Below are 18,078 nucleotides of genomic sequence, written 5' to 3'. Positions count from 1 at the left end.
GGTAATGAGCTTTTCTGGCAAACAATTTTTTTTACCAATGTTTATCGGACATATAGACATCATCAGAGTAACATATTCTGCTTTAGGATGCCAACTTTGCCACCACTCTTGAGTTAGCTGTGAGGTTTGGAAAGACGCTTATTATACAAGAGATGGACCATATTGAGCCTGTGTTGTACCCCCTACTACGTGGAGACCTTGTCAGTTTAGGTAAATATGGCAATTAAATAAGTGATAAAATGATACGATTTAATATATTTGAACCATGCCAGAGCTGCTAGGTTTATTTATTAGTAGGGGGCAGGTTCATAATCTTTACTTTTTTTGATCTTAACTTTAACACATACTTCTGTAAGGATCTGGTGCTTAGAAAATTTAACAGATAAATATCAAGTCCAACCAATTGTATAATAAAAAAGATATATATTACCCCTGAGATATCTATTATCCCTAAGATATCTATTATCCCTAAATGGCATCGTCAGTCTCTTTTCAAATAGGATTCGACACACCAACTTTTTATAAACTCTTACTTTAAACTTTTATGTGCTTAGCTTATGAATTATTATTTCACTTTTGAGTCTGTAAGCCTGGAGCATTAGTCTGTGAGACTTAAAATATTTCATGGCGCACCAAAGCCTGTGTACGTTACACTAGTATTTCACACTGTTTAGTAAACCATGCACTAAAGTTCCAGTGTTTCTCAACCTTTTTAGCTTGCGGACCAGTAAAATTTAAAACAAATTTCGCATACTGGTGGACTTTCAAAAATCAACTCAAAATGTAATTACGCCTAAAGTATACCTTAAACTCTATGTTACGTCACAGTGCTGCAAATTACGGAACTGGCGAAGTTCTAAATAAGTTGCCATGCACTTAAGCAGTATAACTGTTGCAGGTCCTCGATATGTGGTACAACTTGGTGAGAAGACAGTTGATTACAATGAGGAGTTTAGACTCTTCATGACCACCAGGAACCCACATCCAGACATACCTCCGGATGCAGCTAGCATCATTTCAGAAGTTGACTTCACCACCACAAGAGCTGGGTTGAAAGGACAGGTACAAAAGATGTTTTAGCAAAAATTGTAGAATTGAAAGTGAGCTATTACAGCAAAGTGTTTAAAAATTAATCAGTCTTATTTGTTCTTTTTAAACTCTTAAAAATGACATTACTATAAAGAAAACTGTATTTTTTGTTTTGTTTTAGTTTGTAAATTTGATAAAAAAAAATAAAAAAAATTTAATTTAAAATTTATTGTAATTTTTATAGTTGCTAGCGATCACTATACAACATGAGAAGCCTGAACTCGAAGAAAGGAAAACTGAGTTGCTTCAGAAAGAAGAAAAACTAAAAATTGAACTTGCCAAGTTAGAAGAGAGCTTGCTTGAGGTAATAACCATTAACTTTTTCCTAAAACCTTATTTTCCAAAAATAGTTTGGCTAATTAAAAAAATACCTAAAAATTAGCTAATTTTTTAAAATCACAGATGTTTAGTTAAGATTTTAGACAACTTTTTACCATAAATCTTGCCAAGTAGTATGATTTTAGCTAATTAAAGTAGTAACGCATGAGCGCATAGGTGTGTGAAAAAAACTTAATTTATATTTTCTGAAGTTGCCGTGTTATGCAAAAATAAATAAATTACATTCATTCTTTCATACATCTATACAGCAACTAGCAAAGGCCGAAGGCAACATTCTTGACAATAAAGAATTACTTCAAAGTTTAAACCAAACCAAAGCAAGTAGTCTTGATATTACTAAGTCACTAAGTGAGTCACAACAAATGGAAGCTTCCCTGGATCAGGTAAGAACTGGTTTAAACTGGTTTGGAACACAAGATCATGTGGAGGTTCTATTGAATGTTTATAACTTAAAGAACTCATATGTTTAGGGTGTGTAAAAGCCTGTTATGTTGTAGATTTGCAATGTACATGGCTAAAGTGTAAAATCACACTTTATTTATTGTGCAACTTTTAAAATTCACATGAAAAGTCTAGAAGTTTATTACAAAACCCTTTAAGTTAACTGAATTACTACCAATCTTATGTTCTGAACAGTTATTTGGAAAAAAAACATTACATTGTCATGCTACAGATTTTATCTTTCAGTTTTCTTTTACTGTTTAAAATGCAGCCATTTTATAACTCGGCACCTCAGAGATTCTTAAACTTTTTATGACATGCCCTTTAGATAATACCTACAAACCCACTTATTTTAACAAAAAAACATGTATAGTCCTATCTCATTGGACATTTTTTTGCCCTTTGTGAATGTTACTCACAGTATTAAGAACCTAATATATATAATACATATATTTATATATTTATTCTAACATATTGTTTTCTTCCAGGAGCGAAATGCTTACCTACCACTAGCAGAATGTGGAAGTACTTTATATTTTGTGATAAGCGATCTATCAAAGATAAACAACATGTACAGATTCAGCCTTGCTTCGTTCTTAAGACTCTTTCAAAAGTCTCTGAAAGTTAAAACGGTGAGACCTTTTCTCAGACAGTTTTGATATTCATAATGTGTTAAAATAATGACTGTTGTTTTGATGCCAATTCTATTCTTTTAATTAGCATAAATTAGTTCAACATTCAGTATCTTATTCAAGGAAATGAATAAAATTTATTTTATGTTAAGAAAAACATTTAGGTTTCCACCCTTTTTGGTTAAAGTCTTACAGAAAAGCACAAATGGCATAATAACTTGAAATATAGGCCAAAGTTGGTTCATTTCACTTTAATTCTTACTATTTCAAATCATTTTCCAGAATTTTAGCAGCACAGAAGAAAGAATTAGATCCCTCAGTAGTCAAGTACAATGGCTGGTATATGAACAAGTTGCACAATCTTTATTTAAAGCAGACAGACTCATGTTTGCCTTGCATCTTGCTAGAGGAACGAAACCAGAGTTTTTCAAAGACCAGGTCAAACATATTGTTGGTTTTATTTTGAAATATTATTATAGACTTTAGGTGTCTTTTCTAGAGATAGACTCTTAATGGACTTTGTTTCAACCCAGGGCACTTATGTACCGTTAAAACTGTCAGCAATACATAGAAAATGAACAAAAATATAAAGTAACCATAAGTACACTAGATATGTATGAAACAGATCAAAATTTCTTGAGCTAGGCTCTTAACGAATATTACTCCAACCCAAAACAGGACTAATGTACTGTTAAAACTGTCAGCCATACATACAAAAATATAGAGTAAATCATAAGTACACTAGTTGTGTATGAAACAGATCAAAATTTCTTGAGCCGGACTCTTAACGAAGATTGCTTCAACCCAGACGATATGTACTTTTAAACTGTCAGTCATACCTAAAAAACTTTCATAAAAATACATGGTAACTCATAAATGCACTAGATGTGTGTGAAACCAAAGACCCATATTATGTCAACTGACATTTCCCTGCCACAGAAGTATGAGTATTTGTAATTTATTTATTATACAATTTACTACAGGAATGGGAATACTTCCTTGGATTAATAATGGCAGATGCAGTGGTTGATAAGGATGGTAGGAAACATGCAAGAGAAAATATTCCAACCTGGATTGAAACTGAAAGGTGGGTTTTGTTTTAAAAGGTGTTTGTTAATGTTTTAGTTAAATTACTTGACACCAGTGGCGCAGCCAGGGGGAGTTTAGGGGGTCACGACCCCCCTTTGTCAACCAAAAAAAATATTTGTCAACCCAAAAAAAAGAACATTTTTTGATTAAAATTCTCCCACCATATTTTTGGGCTGCGCCACTGCTTGACACCTTCAAATTTTTATCTGTAGAATATAAATATATAAATGCTATAAAAATATAGTGTTTGTGAACTGGTTGTAGAATATTTTATTAAAACTTTGAATCAAAAGTGCTAAACACGCTCTAAAATTGTCGTAAATGACCCACAAAAATTATTAAGTAACACTGTAGGGGGTATATAAAAATGATGGTATCTATATTAAAGTGCTAGTCTTCTTTTTATACAGTTGCCATTATAAAAACTCTATTTTAAATTTATTTAAAACAATCACCCACAAAGTTACATACGTGTTTACTCAATAGCAAGCATGAGGTGTGTGAAACAGAACACCCAAAATTATTTTAATATTTCCAAAGTTCCCTAGCATGCTAGGATAATCAATAACATTTATTTATTTTCCTGTGTTTTTTTATGCTAAATAAGTTTTTACTTATAATGTTATCACTCAATATACAGACATAGAGCGGTATCAATGCTTCGGTCCACATTCCCAGCATTATATTCGTCCCTTAAACTGGATGACAGCGGGGCATGGGTGACATTTTCGCGTAGCTCTCAATGTGAACAAGATATACCACAAGTTGTAGCAGCCAAGATTTCACATTTTCAACAGGTTTCATATGATTAATCACTTTAGTTTTACTCTATATGGGTAAGTTCCTACACTGCGCATGCAGAGAATCATTGAATTTATACCAGATTTGACTCATTTTCTTAAAAAATGACATATTACAACATAAAGCAACACTTTTAGCGCTTTTTTATGTGCATTAACATAACACATGTTTTTCGGCGATTTATTTCTATAGTTGGCCTATAATCTTGTTACCTTTTTAAGTTTTTATTCCCATACAGAATAGAATAATAGAATATATAACATTAAACTTCCCATGTCTCACACTGGAGTTCTTTTTGTAGATTTTGGTCGTACAGACACTGAGACCTGATAGACTACAAAGCGCGATGTCTCTACTTGCTTCAAGAATGCTTGGAGTTCGAGAAATATCTCCGCCTGCCACCAATTTACGTCGGTTACATGAATCCGGGACTACTCACGCTGCAGAACCTATTCTTATTGTGCTATCTGCTGGTTAGTGCATATCTTAGCTTCAGCTATGGTTAACACACAGCTTCTATATAAACAAGGCCTATATGTATGATACGATTTTCATCTTAAATAGTTAAATCATGTTTTAGTGGCTTTTGTATATGTAGGTATAACAATGAGACATATAACAACAAGGATTGAAAAAAATGTTTTAAGGGCAACACAGTAGTGATTATAACATGATGTTAAGTATAATTCACACACAGAATTATACCAAAATTGATGCAAATACAACCTAATTTATTAAAAATCATTATTAAAATTTAAAAAATTAAGTCTTTTTCAGTAAAAACTCAGAAAAATCACTCAAAAGGCAGTGGACTTCTTATGAGTTGTAATTATTAAATTAAAAAAAAAAAAAATTTCAGGTGCTGATCCTTCACAAGAACTGCAGGAATTGGCATCAAGTGTTGTGGGCGAAGAAAACTATTTTCAAGTAGGTTTTACTTCTATTTAATAAGAATAGGAATTTTCGCCTTAAAATTGTAACATTCAACACAGTAGGGTTTTCTCTTAAATTGAAGTTATTATAATTATTATCAAAGAATAGGAAATTTTACCTGAAAATTGTAACATTCAACACAGTAGGGTTTTTTCTTACAGTTATACTATTATTACAGAACATAATTTTTTTTTAAATTCTAATATGCAACAGAGTAGGGTATTTTGCCCTAAAGTTACACTATCTTCATGGGCCTTATTCGGCCTAAATTTAAGGTTACTAAATTAGCACACTTTGGACCCTGGTTTCTATGTTTTTTTTATATGGACTTTAGACATATTGATTTTGTTGCACAATTGATGATATAAATATAGATGTTTTGAACAGCATTAACTCTTCTTATCCATAAACATTTCATTATAATAACGCTTGTGATATAGATTGTTACAATTACCCATCATTTGTTTTGCTATCAAAACATTATTTTTTACACATTTTTTTTTTCTATTTTCGTTTTCTTGCTGCACTCCTGCATGTTATAAATAGGTGCCATGTCACTCCAGTTGGGAACTACTGCTGTGGAACCTCACCCATACACAATATTTTCCAGTTATAACATAAACTTTTAAAAGTTTTTTCAGCATTTTATAGTTTTTTTAAAAAAAGCAGCATTTTATAGTTTTTTATAGCATTTTATATTTTTTTTCATGTTTTTCATACCTTTTTGCAATTTAGGTTGCAATGGGTCAAGGACAGTCTGATGTTGCCATGCAGTTAGTTAGAGAATGTTCTAGGAATGGTCAATGGTTGTGTTTGAAGAACCTGCATTTGGTTACATCTTGGTTGCCTGTATTGGAAAAAGTAAGTCAGAATTACAATTATTTTGTAAACAAATTGCACCCGACAACTTTTGTTAAATTTTATGCTTCTTCATACAGTAGTCAAATGCAAATATGAATATATAATGTAGTATTGTATCCCAAAGCAATTGGAATTGAAAATATTTTTCCAGTCCTAATATTTCTTTAGTATTATCACATGCTATGGTACTGTGGTCAGAGCATTCTCCTTCAAACTTGAAGCTGCATCATTTATGGGTGTATGTGTCCTTGGGAAAAACATGTAATGTTCATTGCTCCAATACAGTAGTCACTATTAGGTTGTACAAATTGCTAAGCGGGTAAATAAAAAGGTTAATTTATGTTAAAGGAGCTGAATGCATTGGTTCCTGACAATAACTTTAGATTATGGTTGACTTCAGAAGTTCATTCTAAATTCCCTCCTATCTTGCTGCAGTCAAGCCTTAAAATTACATACGAGGTAGGCTCTATGCTATGTTGCTTATAGTAGACATATGAACCTTAAATTATGGTATATTCGCGTTGCACACATTTATTTTATAAACAGGTAAAATATTTTGAATTCGACTCAAAAATTTAGGCTTACAGATTTTTCTAGTCAGGGTAGAAAACGTACAGAATTTTCGCAGCTTTATTTTTTACTGGTAACACATACTGTTTAGTGAAAACAACCTATATTTTACTTTATATTTATCTATAACAAACATAAAAACTACAGGCACCTCCTGGAATTAAAAAGAATTTATTCCGCACTTATGATAACTGGACACCTGAGTTTGTTTCAAAGGGAACAAAAAGTTCAAAAGCCTCGGTTACAAGATCCCAGGTCTGTATATATATGTGGTAAAAGTGCTTACATGTAGGTGTATGTGAAAACTGACATTAAAAAAGATTGTTTTTTTTATTGTTTATCTGTTGTGTAATTGCTCCAACCCAGTGGTCACTTATTAGTTCTCCAAATTTTCAGCCATATAAGATAAAAATGTTAACTACACAGTCACATATGTGGTAACTCGTAAGTTGGCACAAGGTGTATAAAACTGAACACCTGGTGTATAACTTCTATAGTTGCCCAGCCATGTAAGGATTAGTAAACTACATGCATTATATAGTACCTTTAGCACATAATATTCAAATATCCTGATCAAGTTTTAAACAATTAACAACGGTCCATGGGAGTTGTGAGAATACGGTTTTATAATTCTTGGAATATTCTTTGTTTATTACCAAATAGGACAGGGAAAAATAGAATGAAAAGGTGTCCCATCTTCCCCCACCCTACTATACCATACAAGTCATATATGATGGGTGTAAACCTAAATTTTATTTCAGGCTTTATTTTCACTTGCTTGGTTCCATGCTGTCGCACAAGAACGTAGAAATTTTATCCCTCAAGGTTGGACCAAGTTTTACGAGTTTTCGCTTGGTGACCTCAGGGCTGCAGCTACTATTATCGACCAGCTATTCTCTGGTAAGCAAGTATAGACTATATGGTATAATACTGAATCACTGATGATGTTTTGGTATTCCAGTTTTGCTTTTAAGTCTGTTGTTTTTAGGTTTAAAATTTGCCGTATCGTTGGGTTTAAAACTGTTTAAGTTAATTTTAATATTTATTTAAACTTTACTTAAAAGAACAGCAGTGGTATAGTATTTAAATAAATAACGATTGGCACAATAATTGGCATTTTTGGTGTTTTTTTGCAGATCAAATAAGCAAAAAACTAAACTGAATTTCTAAACTACACCAAAATGGCATAAAATTTTAAAAGAGTTTTTTTATTTTTTTATTTTTAATTAAAGTGTCTGCTGTTTAAAAGCTAATATAACGCCTTTACGAATAACCAGGCACAGCAGATGTACAGTGGCAATCAATGCATGGTTTAATGGAAAATGCGATTTATGGCGGACGTGTGGACAATGTATTTGACATGCGTGTTCTTACTTCATACCTTTCACATTACTTTGATTCTGATCTACTTTCTGGCTCCTCACGAACAAGGGGAAAACGACTTATTGCTAATATGTCTCTGCCTCAAACAACTAATATCCGGGTAATTATTTGTTCATTTCTATCTGTAATACAAGGTTTTTTAAACTAAATGGAAAAAAATAGAATATTTTAATTTTTTACTGATACCTTTGTGGGAATTTGTGTCCTTGGCCAAAACGTTTAACCGTTAATTCTCCAGTCCAGTAGTTACTTATTGGTTGTCCATATTTTTATTCACTTTTTTAAAAACACGTAAGCAGGCATGAGATGTATGTATTATTGCACCTCTGTTATCATTGCTGTCATTGACCCCATCACAATTCGTCCTGCGTCGTGGTAAAGTGGTTAGCATGCCTGCCTGTAACCCAGAGGTAATGGGTTCAAGCCTTGTTGCTGCCATCGTTGTGGCCGTATGTGTCCTTGGGCAAGACTTTTAATGGAAATTGCTCCCACCCAGTTGGCCATACTTTAATAAAAATTTAAAAAAAAACAAAAAAAAATAATCACCCACAAAGTAACATACATGGTAACTCGTAAGCTGGTACGAGGTGTATGAAACAAAATACCCGTGTTGTCACGGCTGTGGTTTACTGGCCACGCAAAGATAAAGTAAGTTACATTCATTCATTCACAATATTCAATATTTTCTACTTTTCACCCAGGATTACATAGATGCAATAGAAATGCTACCAGAAGATGACTTACCTTCTTACTTTGGTCTACCAGCGAATATCGAACGATCAGCTCAACGTGTTAACTCACAGAGAGTCATCTCTCAACTTAAAATATTGATGAGAACTGTAGAGGCAGGTGCAAAGTTTGACAGGCAAGTGCATAAAGTACATTTATGGTGTTTTTGATTGGTATTTTATGTAAGAGTGAGGTCCTATTATGTTATATGCCAGGGGACCCTGAATTTGGCCAGAGTTGGCCCATTGCCTAAAACAGTACATGTTAGGGTCTTGTTTTCTATAGAGTTACCAAATACATAAATTTGTATACTTTTAATTCATATCACACAACAAATTCTTAAAACATGTACTTGTACTGGTGGGCCCTTGGACTTTTTAAACACTAAATAACAAAACTGTTTCAAAACCCCTACCTTTATAACTAAAACAATGTTCTTTATATTCAATGCGTTTAACCCAAACTACATATGTATAATTTTTCTATACAACTATATAATGTACATATATATATATATATATATATATACAAGTTTGATTGCGTTGTATCACAATTTGTAACAGTTATGCGCATTTATATCACAATGTGTAACAGTTATGTAACAGTTATGCGCACAGTTATGCGCATCTACATTTTTATACATATCTTCAAATTTTTACTCAACCTCATTTTTTATACAGAGAAGCTTGGCAGTCTGAACTTGGCCCAATACTTCAGTTGTGGAAGAAGTTAAACCAAGGTACTAGTAGTGTGATCCATACTAAGATAGAAGTTCCCACTGTATCAGATGCATCACCTGTGGTACAGTTTGTAATGTTGGAAAGATACAACGCAATCAAACTTGTGCAAAAAGTTCATCAGACGTTGTCTTCACTGAGTAAAGTTATGCGAGGTAAACTCAAAAAAAAAAACAAATGTATAATGTGCTACATTTAGTTTAATTTTATGTTTTTTAGTTTAATGTGGTTTTACACATGTGATTGTGTCTTTTTCTATGTAAGGTTTTGCTTGTATTGATTTCTTGCTTTAAATTTAGTTTGCAACTAATTTTTTTAAGGTGTTTGATTACTATATATTAGTGGGCCTTTTTATTTATGTCTTTATTTGTATATGGTTTGCCTAAATATCATTTTTTACTATTTTTTTGTTTAATTTCATTCAACCAAATTATAATCATTGTATTTATTCATCCAAAAGTTACACATTGTACCATCGTAAGTTTATATCTTTTAATCTTTAAACTTGCATTTCCTACCAACAGGCAGCCAACTTCTAACAAGCGATGTGCATAAACTTGCAAGTTCCATTCTGCAGCAAGAAACACCAATGCAGTGGCATAGCATGTGGGAGGGACCTGATGACCCAATGCAATATTTGCATTCACTTGTAGCTAAGACTATGGCTCTCCAGGTATTTACTATGAATATATGGGTGGTAGCTATCTGTTTTGTATGGGTGAGGCTCTATGGTGTGTCAAACTAGGGGCCATATAATGGATGCCAAATGTGCTATGACATATTTTGCCTCATAAAGTAATCTTTTAGCACTAATAGCACACTTGAACACAATTTAGCAAAATAAAAGGCGTTTTCATAACAACTATGCCCAGTGGTTAAGGTACCACCTCTTAACCAAACGATACCAGATTTGAGATTCTGCTGCCAAACTTTGTGAGTGTATGTGTCCTTACCAAGACAGTAAATGGCTCTAACCCAGTTATTTCTAATGAATCGTCAAAATTGTAAGCCATCAAAGGGGGCAGGGGTGTATAAAATAGGACAGATAATAAGATAACTAACATTCATTTATCAACTTGCACACTTTTTCGACTAAATGACATTTTATTTCAGGGCTGGGTGGAAAAAGCAGAAAAAGGAACTTTACTTGGATCAAATGAACTCAATCTTGCTGATCTGTTTCATCCAAATACATTCCTAAACGCAGTTAGGCAACAGACAGCAAGGGAAACACATATTTCTATGGATGAACTGAAGTTTGCTTGCTCATGGAAGGGAACCATTTCGGGAGCAAAGTTTAATGTTAAGGTAACTTATTTTTGAAACTACTTTGGATAAGACTGAAAACCAATATGGTTTGTATTAAATTTAAAGTTCTTCTTATATTTTCTAATATTTCTTATATATTATATATATAGTAAGGTGGGGGAAGATAGGACCCTTTGACACATAATATCAAAATATCCTAATCTTGTTTTAAGCAATTAACATTGGTCTATGGGAGTCATGAGGATACGGTTTTATAATTCAGGTGTCCCATCTTCCCCTCCTCTACTATTATTTTTACATATGCTTTAGTTACGTCTAAATTCTTTTTATCTTTTGGTTAAATTAAATGTCCTAAATTGACCTTTGTTTATTTCAATTGAAACTTCATTTACTGTAAATTAATGCTTGTGTTTTTATAATGAAAACAGATTGGTGGTCTGCAGTTGGAAGGTTGTTCATTTGATGGTTTGACACTTTCTGAAAACCAGCGTGATTCTTCAACCGTATCTGCTGTACCTGCTTGCTATGTAGCATGGCTGCCTAAGGTTAGTATGAATGAATGTAACTTGCTTTATCCTCGCGTGGTGGGGAAACAATAGTTGTTATAACACGGGTGTTCTGTTTCATACACCTCATTTCAGATCATGAGTTACCATGTGTATTTGTTCTATTTCATCAAGGCTGTATATGACACTCCAGCAGTAAACTTTTGTGGTGGTTTTGTGTATTATTAAGAAAGAATATGGACAATTCATATGTTTCTTACCCCCAAAAAAGATATTTTCTAGTCATGAGGCAGGCACTGTATTCAAGTGCTAGGGTGGCATTACATAGCAATTACAGTTATTGCAATATTATTTTTCGCCTATTACTATTCTTCATGAGTTAGTACCTAAAGTGTGGCTTGCAACGAAGTATGGGATTTTGGTCAGAGTTGGGTTTTTATTTCCTTTTTTTTTGTTTTGGGTTATTTAGAATTGTTATTTTCAGGATGCTCCAGTACCATACAGTTCAAATGAAACAATTTCGCTTCCGATATACAAAAGTCCAAACAGAGAAAGTATTGTTACCTGTCTTGATGTGCCATGTGGCGGACAAACTAAAACATGGATTCAGAGCGGTGCTGCTTTACTTTTACAACAGCATTAAAAACAAAATAGAAAATGTTGATTTTCATGTAATAGTTAGCAATCTTTTGGGAAAGCATATTTTCTGTAAATTTTCAAATTTATAGGCATTTTGTAACACTGTGTCAAATTTGCAAATTCGTATATATTTTTATTTTGTTGCTATAGAATGAAATAGTTCTTTGCTGCCTAGCTGTATATAATTGCTTATTGGCTTTTAGGTTTATTGTACATTAATATATCAATAGACGTATTTGTAGAATTTATGTCGTTCAATGTGCATAGCATTTGGAAAATATATATTTTATGAACGATTTTGCGTTGGTTTTAGGTAAAAATGGGCACTTTGCAGAAGAACCTGCGTTTTAAAAACATAGAAGTTTGTTATATCAATAAACAAGATGTAATAAAACATGTAGTTCGTGGAAAAAAACAAAATACCGTAGATGTTTTTGGAATTAGGGAGAAAATAAATCGAAAATAATTAATTTGCGTTGTCTATGGCGATCTTTTCGCTGTAACGACTTTTTCGCACTTTCCGAAACGAAGTAGGAAAATTGAACAAAATGGATTTTGGTTTGAGGTCGTTTGCGGGAAATTGGAAAACAAGAAAGTTTTCACGGTATTTTTATTGCGTATGGCACTCGCTTTTTGAGTAAAACAATTCTGAGCGTTAAATTAAATACCGTGAATTTAAAAATCGTCCCTTTTCCTTTTTTTTGTTAAGCTAAACCTTTTTTTGTGTGTGTGTTTAATTGTGTATAATGTATTTTTTTAGTCTGCCTCTGCAGAACAGTTAGCTTAAGTGCCTTATCTCACAAACATGAGGTGACTAGAATCACCACTGTAAAAAGTGCTAGATCCATTTAATAATGGTTTTGTAAAATATATTTGGGGGTTGCATTGATTAGTGTTAACTGTTAATTAATAATGGATTTTTATATGACAGTTTAAACAATGATTTATGTGTATATTATTTAAAACTAACCAGCATGTACAGACCTGTACCTATCCAGCTAGATTGTAAAGTTAAATTTTTGTAGGTGGACTGTTTCATCAAAACACTCTTTGAATATTTTTTTAAATGTTTAACGTTTAGCCAATAAGATATCAACAAAGGGAAATATATATTATTAACAATATGTGTATTCAATTTTGTTTTAAAACCTTAAATTAGGCTTTATATGTAGGAAATAAAATTTTGCTTAGCACTTTTTTATTGGGATTTGCAGTGTAAAAAGTTTCTGTGATAATTCCTGTCTCTTGATTAGGGTATGGTCTACATCATGTTAACTTGAACCCAAAACAAATTTCAGTATGGCAGGTGCACGAGTGATTTTTTTACAAACTTTTGGTTATGCACGCCATAATTGTCCCACGCACACCAATTGATTAAACAATGAAAAAATTTGTAATAAAATTAGTAGGATTTTCACAGATTCCTAATGTGGCTTGGAAATGTATGTACTTTCTTGACTTTTAGGGAATAGCACGTGGGCATGCGAAAAATAATCGTTTTGCACGCACAGACTGGCCTATTATAAATTGTGCCCACTGGCGAATAAAAAGGAGTTAGTAGCACCGATAGACTGGCGAACAAATTACAAATATGTAATAAAATTAGTAGGATTTTCGTGTAAAATAACCGTATAGCATGCGTGAGAGCTCTTTAGGAACTGCCATACTCTGCAAACTGGCCTACTATAAATTGTGTCCACTGAAAAAGAGTTACACCGATAGACTGGCGAACAAATTACAATAGTTTTAAGGCTGTGTGTTTGTTTACTCTGGTTGTAAAAACTTTATTACAGCTATTGAGTTATGGCCAACAGGCTAAGTCTTAAATTTATATGACAGGTTGTATGGTATGCGATATAATAGGCCTAATCTGGTAATTTTGAAATGTTTTATGATTCAAATCTAAAAAATTATTTTGGTTTTAATTTTTCCAATCTTGTTACAGAATGTTGGTTTTAATTAAAATTAAAATTTAAAACAAACCTTGAATCAAGATGGAGTCATTTCAAAACGGACCAGACATTGACAGCATGCTTGACCGCATAGAAGGAGAAGTTAAAATGGAATCTATGAGCCCTGACAATGCCCATGATATAACTGATGACGCCATTGAAACTATGTTAATGGAAGTGGATAGCCAAAATAGCCAAACTGATAGCACAACACAGCAAAATCTTGTTCCTAACTCTTCTATAATACAACCTACAGGCTTGGCTGGTGCTGCAGTTTCTACACAGCCTATACAGGTATTTACGCAGCAAAAAGTTGGTAACCCGATCATTACAAAGTATGTTTTAAAGCGTCCTGCAAGTGCGAGCCTGAGTCCAAGCACACAGTTTACAAGTGTTTCTAATCAAGCAAAACTGCCAGCTCTGCAAACAGTGACAGTTAAAGGCGGAAATATAACCCTATCACCTGTAAAAGGAGGATTTAAGATTCCAATATCACCAATGAAAACATCTCTAAAAGTCTCAATGATACACCCATCTCACCCAACAGTGCATAACACAGTAAGCATTACAAATTCCCAGTCCACAGCCAATAACCCAAAGTTCCAATTCCAAACATTTATATCCTCTGCCCCAACCAGTAACAGGATAGCTGTCTCTAACATACAGTCAAACCAGCAGCAAACTTTTGTACCAGTACCACAAAGAATTCAAATTCCTGGTGTTAAGATGCCATGCGTGAGACTGGTTCCAGCAAATGGACAAAACCAAACCAGTGGCGTTACCAATTATGTAACAGCGCATGCAAATGAGCTACCTCCAGGTACAACTCTGGTTCAACAACAGCAACAGCAGCCTTTTGTTAACATTCAGCCTTATCAGAGGACAATACAACAGCAAAATAAACCCCATCAAAGGCTTATAATGCCAGCCACTGCCTCTGTTACTACAAACCAGCAGCAGAGTGTGGCTAACATGTCACAGGGGGCTTTGCTACAAGCAGGCAACATTGGCTATGCAATGGTACCTGCAAAGTATGTGGAACAGCTCAAAAAACAGCTCAATACTGGCTCCATTGTGTATAGCTCAGAGTCTGCAGCAACTGGAAGCACGGATATAAATCCGACCATTCAGAGCAACACTACACAGAAAGTAGTTATGAATGGTAAAATCCGTAAGCCATGTAACTGCACAAAATCTATGTGTTTAAAGTTGTATTGCGAGTGCTTTGCAAACGGACACTTTTGCGATTCGTGCAACTGCATAAACTGCCATAACAACCTCGAATTCGATACCGACCGTTCAAAAGCAATAAAGTCCTGTTTGGAAAGAAATCCTATGGCTTTTCGGCCGAAAATTGGCAGAGGCAGAGATGCAAATAGGACTCACCAAAAGGGCTGTAACTGCAAACGCTCAGGCTGCCTGAAAAACTACTGTGAATGTTACGAGGCCCGCATACCATGCACATCCAAGTGCAAGTGTATAGGATGTAAAAACCTGGAAGAAGATAGTGTAGCTCTGAAAGAACAACATCCACTCATGAACTTAGCTGACGCTGCAGCTGTACGCTGCCAGCAACAAGCGGCCTCAAAAAGCAGAATAAGTACCCATATTGGGGAAATACGGCCAACTCAGCGCCCACAGACGTACCACAGCGCCAGTGGAGAACGACTGCCTTATACATTCTTTACCCAAGAGGTGATAGAAGCCACATGTACCTGCTTACTTGCCCAGGCAGAAGAGGCAGAGAAAACTAACCGTTCCTCGAACCAAACTGAAATGATGGTTCTTGAGGAGTTTGGGAAATGTCTCATGCAAATTATTCAAGCCGCTGGTAAAGCAAAGTCAAATCCAACAACTTAGTTTTGGTTTTTAAACGTTTTCATCATTTTCTTCCAACTTTCTGCCCAACTAGTAACATTCTTTTTTCTATAGTAATGTGGGGGAAGATGGGACACCTTTAGCACATAATATCCAAATATCCTGATCGTGTTTTAAACAGTTAATAACGGTCTATGGGAGTCGTTAGCATACGGTTTATAATTCTTTGAATTTTTTTTGGATAAAAAAGAAAAAATGAAATGGGTGTCCCATCTTTCTCCAACCTTCTATATATATATATTATATATAAAGTAAAATTAGGAAACTGAATGTAGTCAAATAAGGTGTTTATAACTTAATATCATAAACAATTTAACCAGATTTATTTCTTTTTCACAACATACTTGCACAAATTTTGACACATGTATAACTTGGTAAAAATACTAAAAATCATTTCACCGATTTTTGGATTTTGATGCTTTATTTGTTTCCTTTTTGCTTTGGTTTCAGTGTATAAGAAATTTTTGTTAGTTTATTAGTTGTTAGTTTTTTTTGATCATTGCATTGCTCTTAAAAAGGGCAGAAGTTGTGTAGAAAATTTTACCGATTTTTACCATTTTCCGTCACCCCAACTGGCTTCATTTTGTATACACACAGTGTAATTCATATGTGTTGCAAATATGACCTGTTATACCATGCTTTGAAAGGAATAATATAGTATAAAAAAATGTAAAAATTATCAAAAGAAATTGTAATATTAAATTTTAATTGGTTTAAAAAATAATTTTTGGTTGTATTTTTCCTCAAAAATCCCATTTAAAATCTGTTTAAAATGAAGACTGTCATTAACATTGTAACTGTACCGATATTAAAACAACCTTTTTCACATAAGATTTTCGTACTTCCAACAAAATGTCCATATATATATATATATATTTATGCTATTGGTTCCAGTGATATATGTTCAACTAGCAACAAAAGTCTTGCTGGTACATTTTTCTTACTTCAAATACCTCTCCATGATATATATATCTTTGTAAACGTTTCTTATTGAAGTATTGTACTTTTTAACACTTTCAGCATTGCTTATGCTTGAAATTTTAACCATTTACAAGCAAAAACTAATACAAAACAGATTTTTCACCGTTTTTTTATTAGAAAATAAAGTTATTTAGTAGTTGCTTTATTTTGGTAAAAAGCCATTTTGAACAATGTTAAGCAATGTTGTAAGACTATGGAAAAATAAAACCATATTAAAGAAGGTTTTGATTTGTGTTAATGGTGATATAATGGATTGAGTAAAATAAATAGAGGTGATAACGCGTTTAGTATTGTGTGTACTGTAGAAGCTTTAGTGGGGTTCAACTGATACCAAATCATAAGCTGGCACGACGTTTAAACAGAACACCCGTGTCATAACGACTTTGTTTTTAGGTCACGTGAGGATTAGGTAAGATACGTTCATTCATTTATTGTTTATTTGCAATATGGTATGGTGGGGGAAGTTAAGACACCTTTTCATCATATTTTCTCGTCCTATTCGGTAGTAAACAAAGAATACTCGAAAAATAATTAAAACGGTTTTTTCACGTCTACCACTGATTGTGGTTAATTGTTTAAAACACGATCAGGATATTTGGATACTATCTGCTAAATGTGTCCCATCTTTCCCCACCCTACTATATAAGTGTATACGCAATTTCCTGACTATTTTTTTCAGATTGAGAAGATGTTCAATCTTCTTCACTAGGACAAAATGACTCATTTTCTAATAAAAGATGTACAAAACATACGTCATGAGACAGGAAATGCCTTTCCTAATGAAACAACTAGAAAAAAAAACTATTAGGAAATGTAGGGCTCGGTTGGCTGATCAATTTCGAAAATTGGAAAACGAATACACAACATGAAGAAGTATCGGGGAAAATGTTTTCAGTGGTGCAGGCACTGGTGCATTATTAGGTGCTGGATAGAAAGGGGTGGTGGGGGCTGCCCGGGCTGGCCTTTTAGGGATAGCAGACGGTGCGGTAGGTGGAGTGACCGTAGCACAGTCGGTTAGTGCCTCTAACCCATAAGTAATGGGTTCAATGCTCTAGGCTGCTACCATTGTAGGCGTATGAACCCTTGGGAAAGGCACTTAACGACAATTGCTTCAACCCAGTGGTCACTAATGGATTATCCAAATTATCAGCCATACTTAAAAAACATGAAAAAATCCCTCCCAAAAAACAATTACACACAAAGTAACATACATGGTAACTTGTAAGCTGGCACGAGGTGTTAAACCCGT

The 18,078-nt window shown here is 33.8% G+C and overlaps 2 protein-coding genes across 4 annotated transcripts in view; both read left to right on the top strand.

The window, feature by feature from the left end:
• LOC100185331 (cytoplasmic dynein 2 heavy chain 1-like) overlaps positions 1–12,319 on the top strand; it is a 44,637-nt gene extending 32,318 nt beyond the window's left edge. For all 3 annotated transcript variants that reach the window (XM_026837467.1, XM_026837466.1, XM_018814905.2), the window contains 21 exons: positions 87–210; positions 899–1,062; positions 1,274–1,393; positions 1,677–1,811; positions 2,358–2,501; positions 2,784–2,939; positions 3,485–3,588; positions 4,231–4,387; positions 4,693–4,864; positions 5,251–5,318; positions 6,060–6,185; positions 6,534–6,644; positions 6,903–7,010; positions 7,517–7,655; positions 8,033–8,238; positions 8,840–9,003; positions 9,548–9,759; positions 10,129–10,277; positions 10,718–10,912; positions 11,302–11,418; positions 11,864–12,319. In XM_026837467.1, the coding sequence (XP_026693268.1) occupies positions 87–210; positions 899–1,062; positions 1,274–1,393; positions 1,677–1,811; positions 2,358–2,501; positions 2,784–2,939; positions 3,485–3,588; positions 4,231–4,387; positions 4,693–4,864; positions 5,251–5,318; positions 6,060–6,185; positions 6,534–6,644; positions 6,903–7,010; positions 7,517–7,655; positions 8,033–8,238; positions 8,840–9,003; positions 9,548–9,759; positions 10,129–10,277; positions 10,718–10,912; positions 11,302–11,418; positions 11,864–12,022 (3,030 nt within the window). In that variant the 3' untranslated portion in view covers positions 12,023–12,319. The remainder of the gene's footprint in view (positions 1–86; positions 211–898; positions 1,063–1,273; positions 1,394–1,676; positions 1,812–2,357; positions 2,502–2,783; positions 2,940–3,484; positions 3,589–4,230; positions 4,388–4,692; positions 4,865–5,250; positions 5,319–6,059; positions 6,186–6,533; positions 6,645–6,902; positions 7,011–7,516; positions 7,656–8,032; positions 8,239–8,839; positions 9,004–9,547; positions 9,760–10,128; positions 10,278–10,717; positions 10,913–11,301; positions 11,419–11,863) is intronic.
• A 1,648-nt stretch (positions 12,320–13,967) lies between these two features.
• On the top strand, positions 13,968–17,052 carry LOC100175095 (protein lin-54 homolog). The gene has a single exon (XM_002124830.4). The coding sequence runs from the start codon at positions 14,013–14,015 to the stop codon at positions 15,828–15,830; it is 1,818 nt and encodes a 605-aa protein (XP_002124866.1). The 5' UTR covers positions 13,968–14,012; the 3' UTR covers positions 15,831–17,052.
• The last annotated feature ends 1,026 nt before the right edge of the window (positions 17,053–18,078 follow it).

This window comes from Ciona intestinalis, chromosome 14 (genome assembly GCF_000224145.3).
Source record: "Ciona intestinalis chromosome 14, KH, whole genome shotgun sequence".
NCBI lineage: Eukaryota > Metazoa > Chordata > Ascidiacea > Phlebobranchia > Cionidae > Ciona > Ciona intestinalis.
The sequence above is the reverse complement of the archived record's forward strand: the minus strand, read 5'-3'. Positions and strand labels throughout refer to the sequence as shown.

What these genes read in the sequence shown, in the direction of transcription:
- LOC100175095 (XM_002124830.4), top strand. Translation starts at nt 14,013, where the DNA reads ATGGAGTCATTTCAAAACGGACCAGACATTGACAGCATGCTTGACCGC.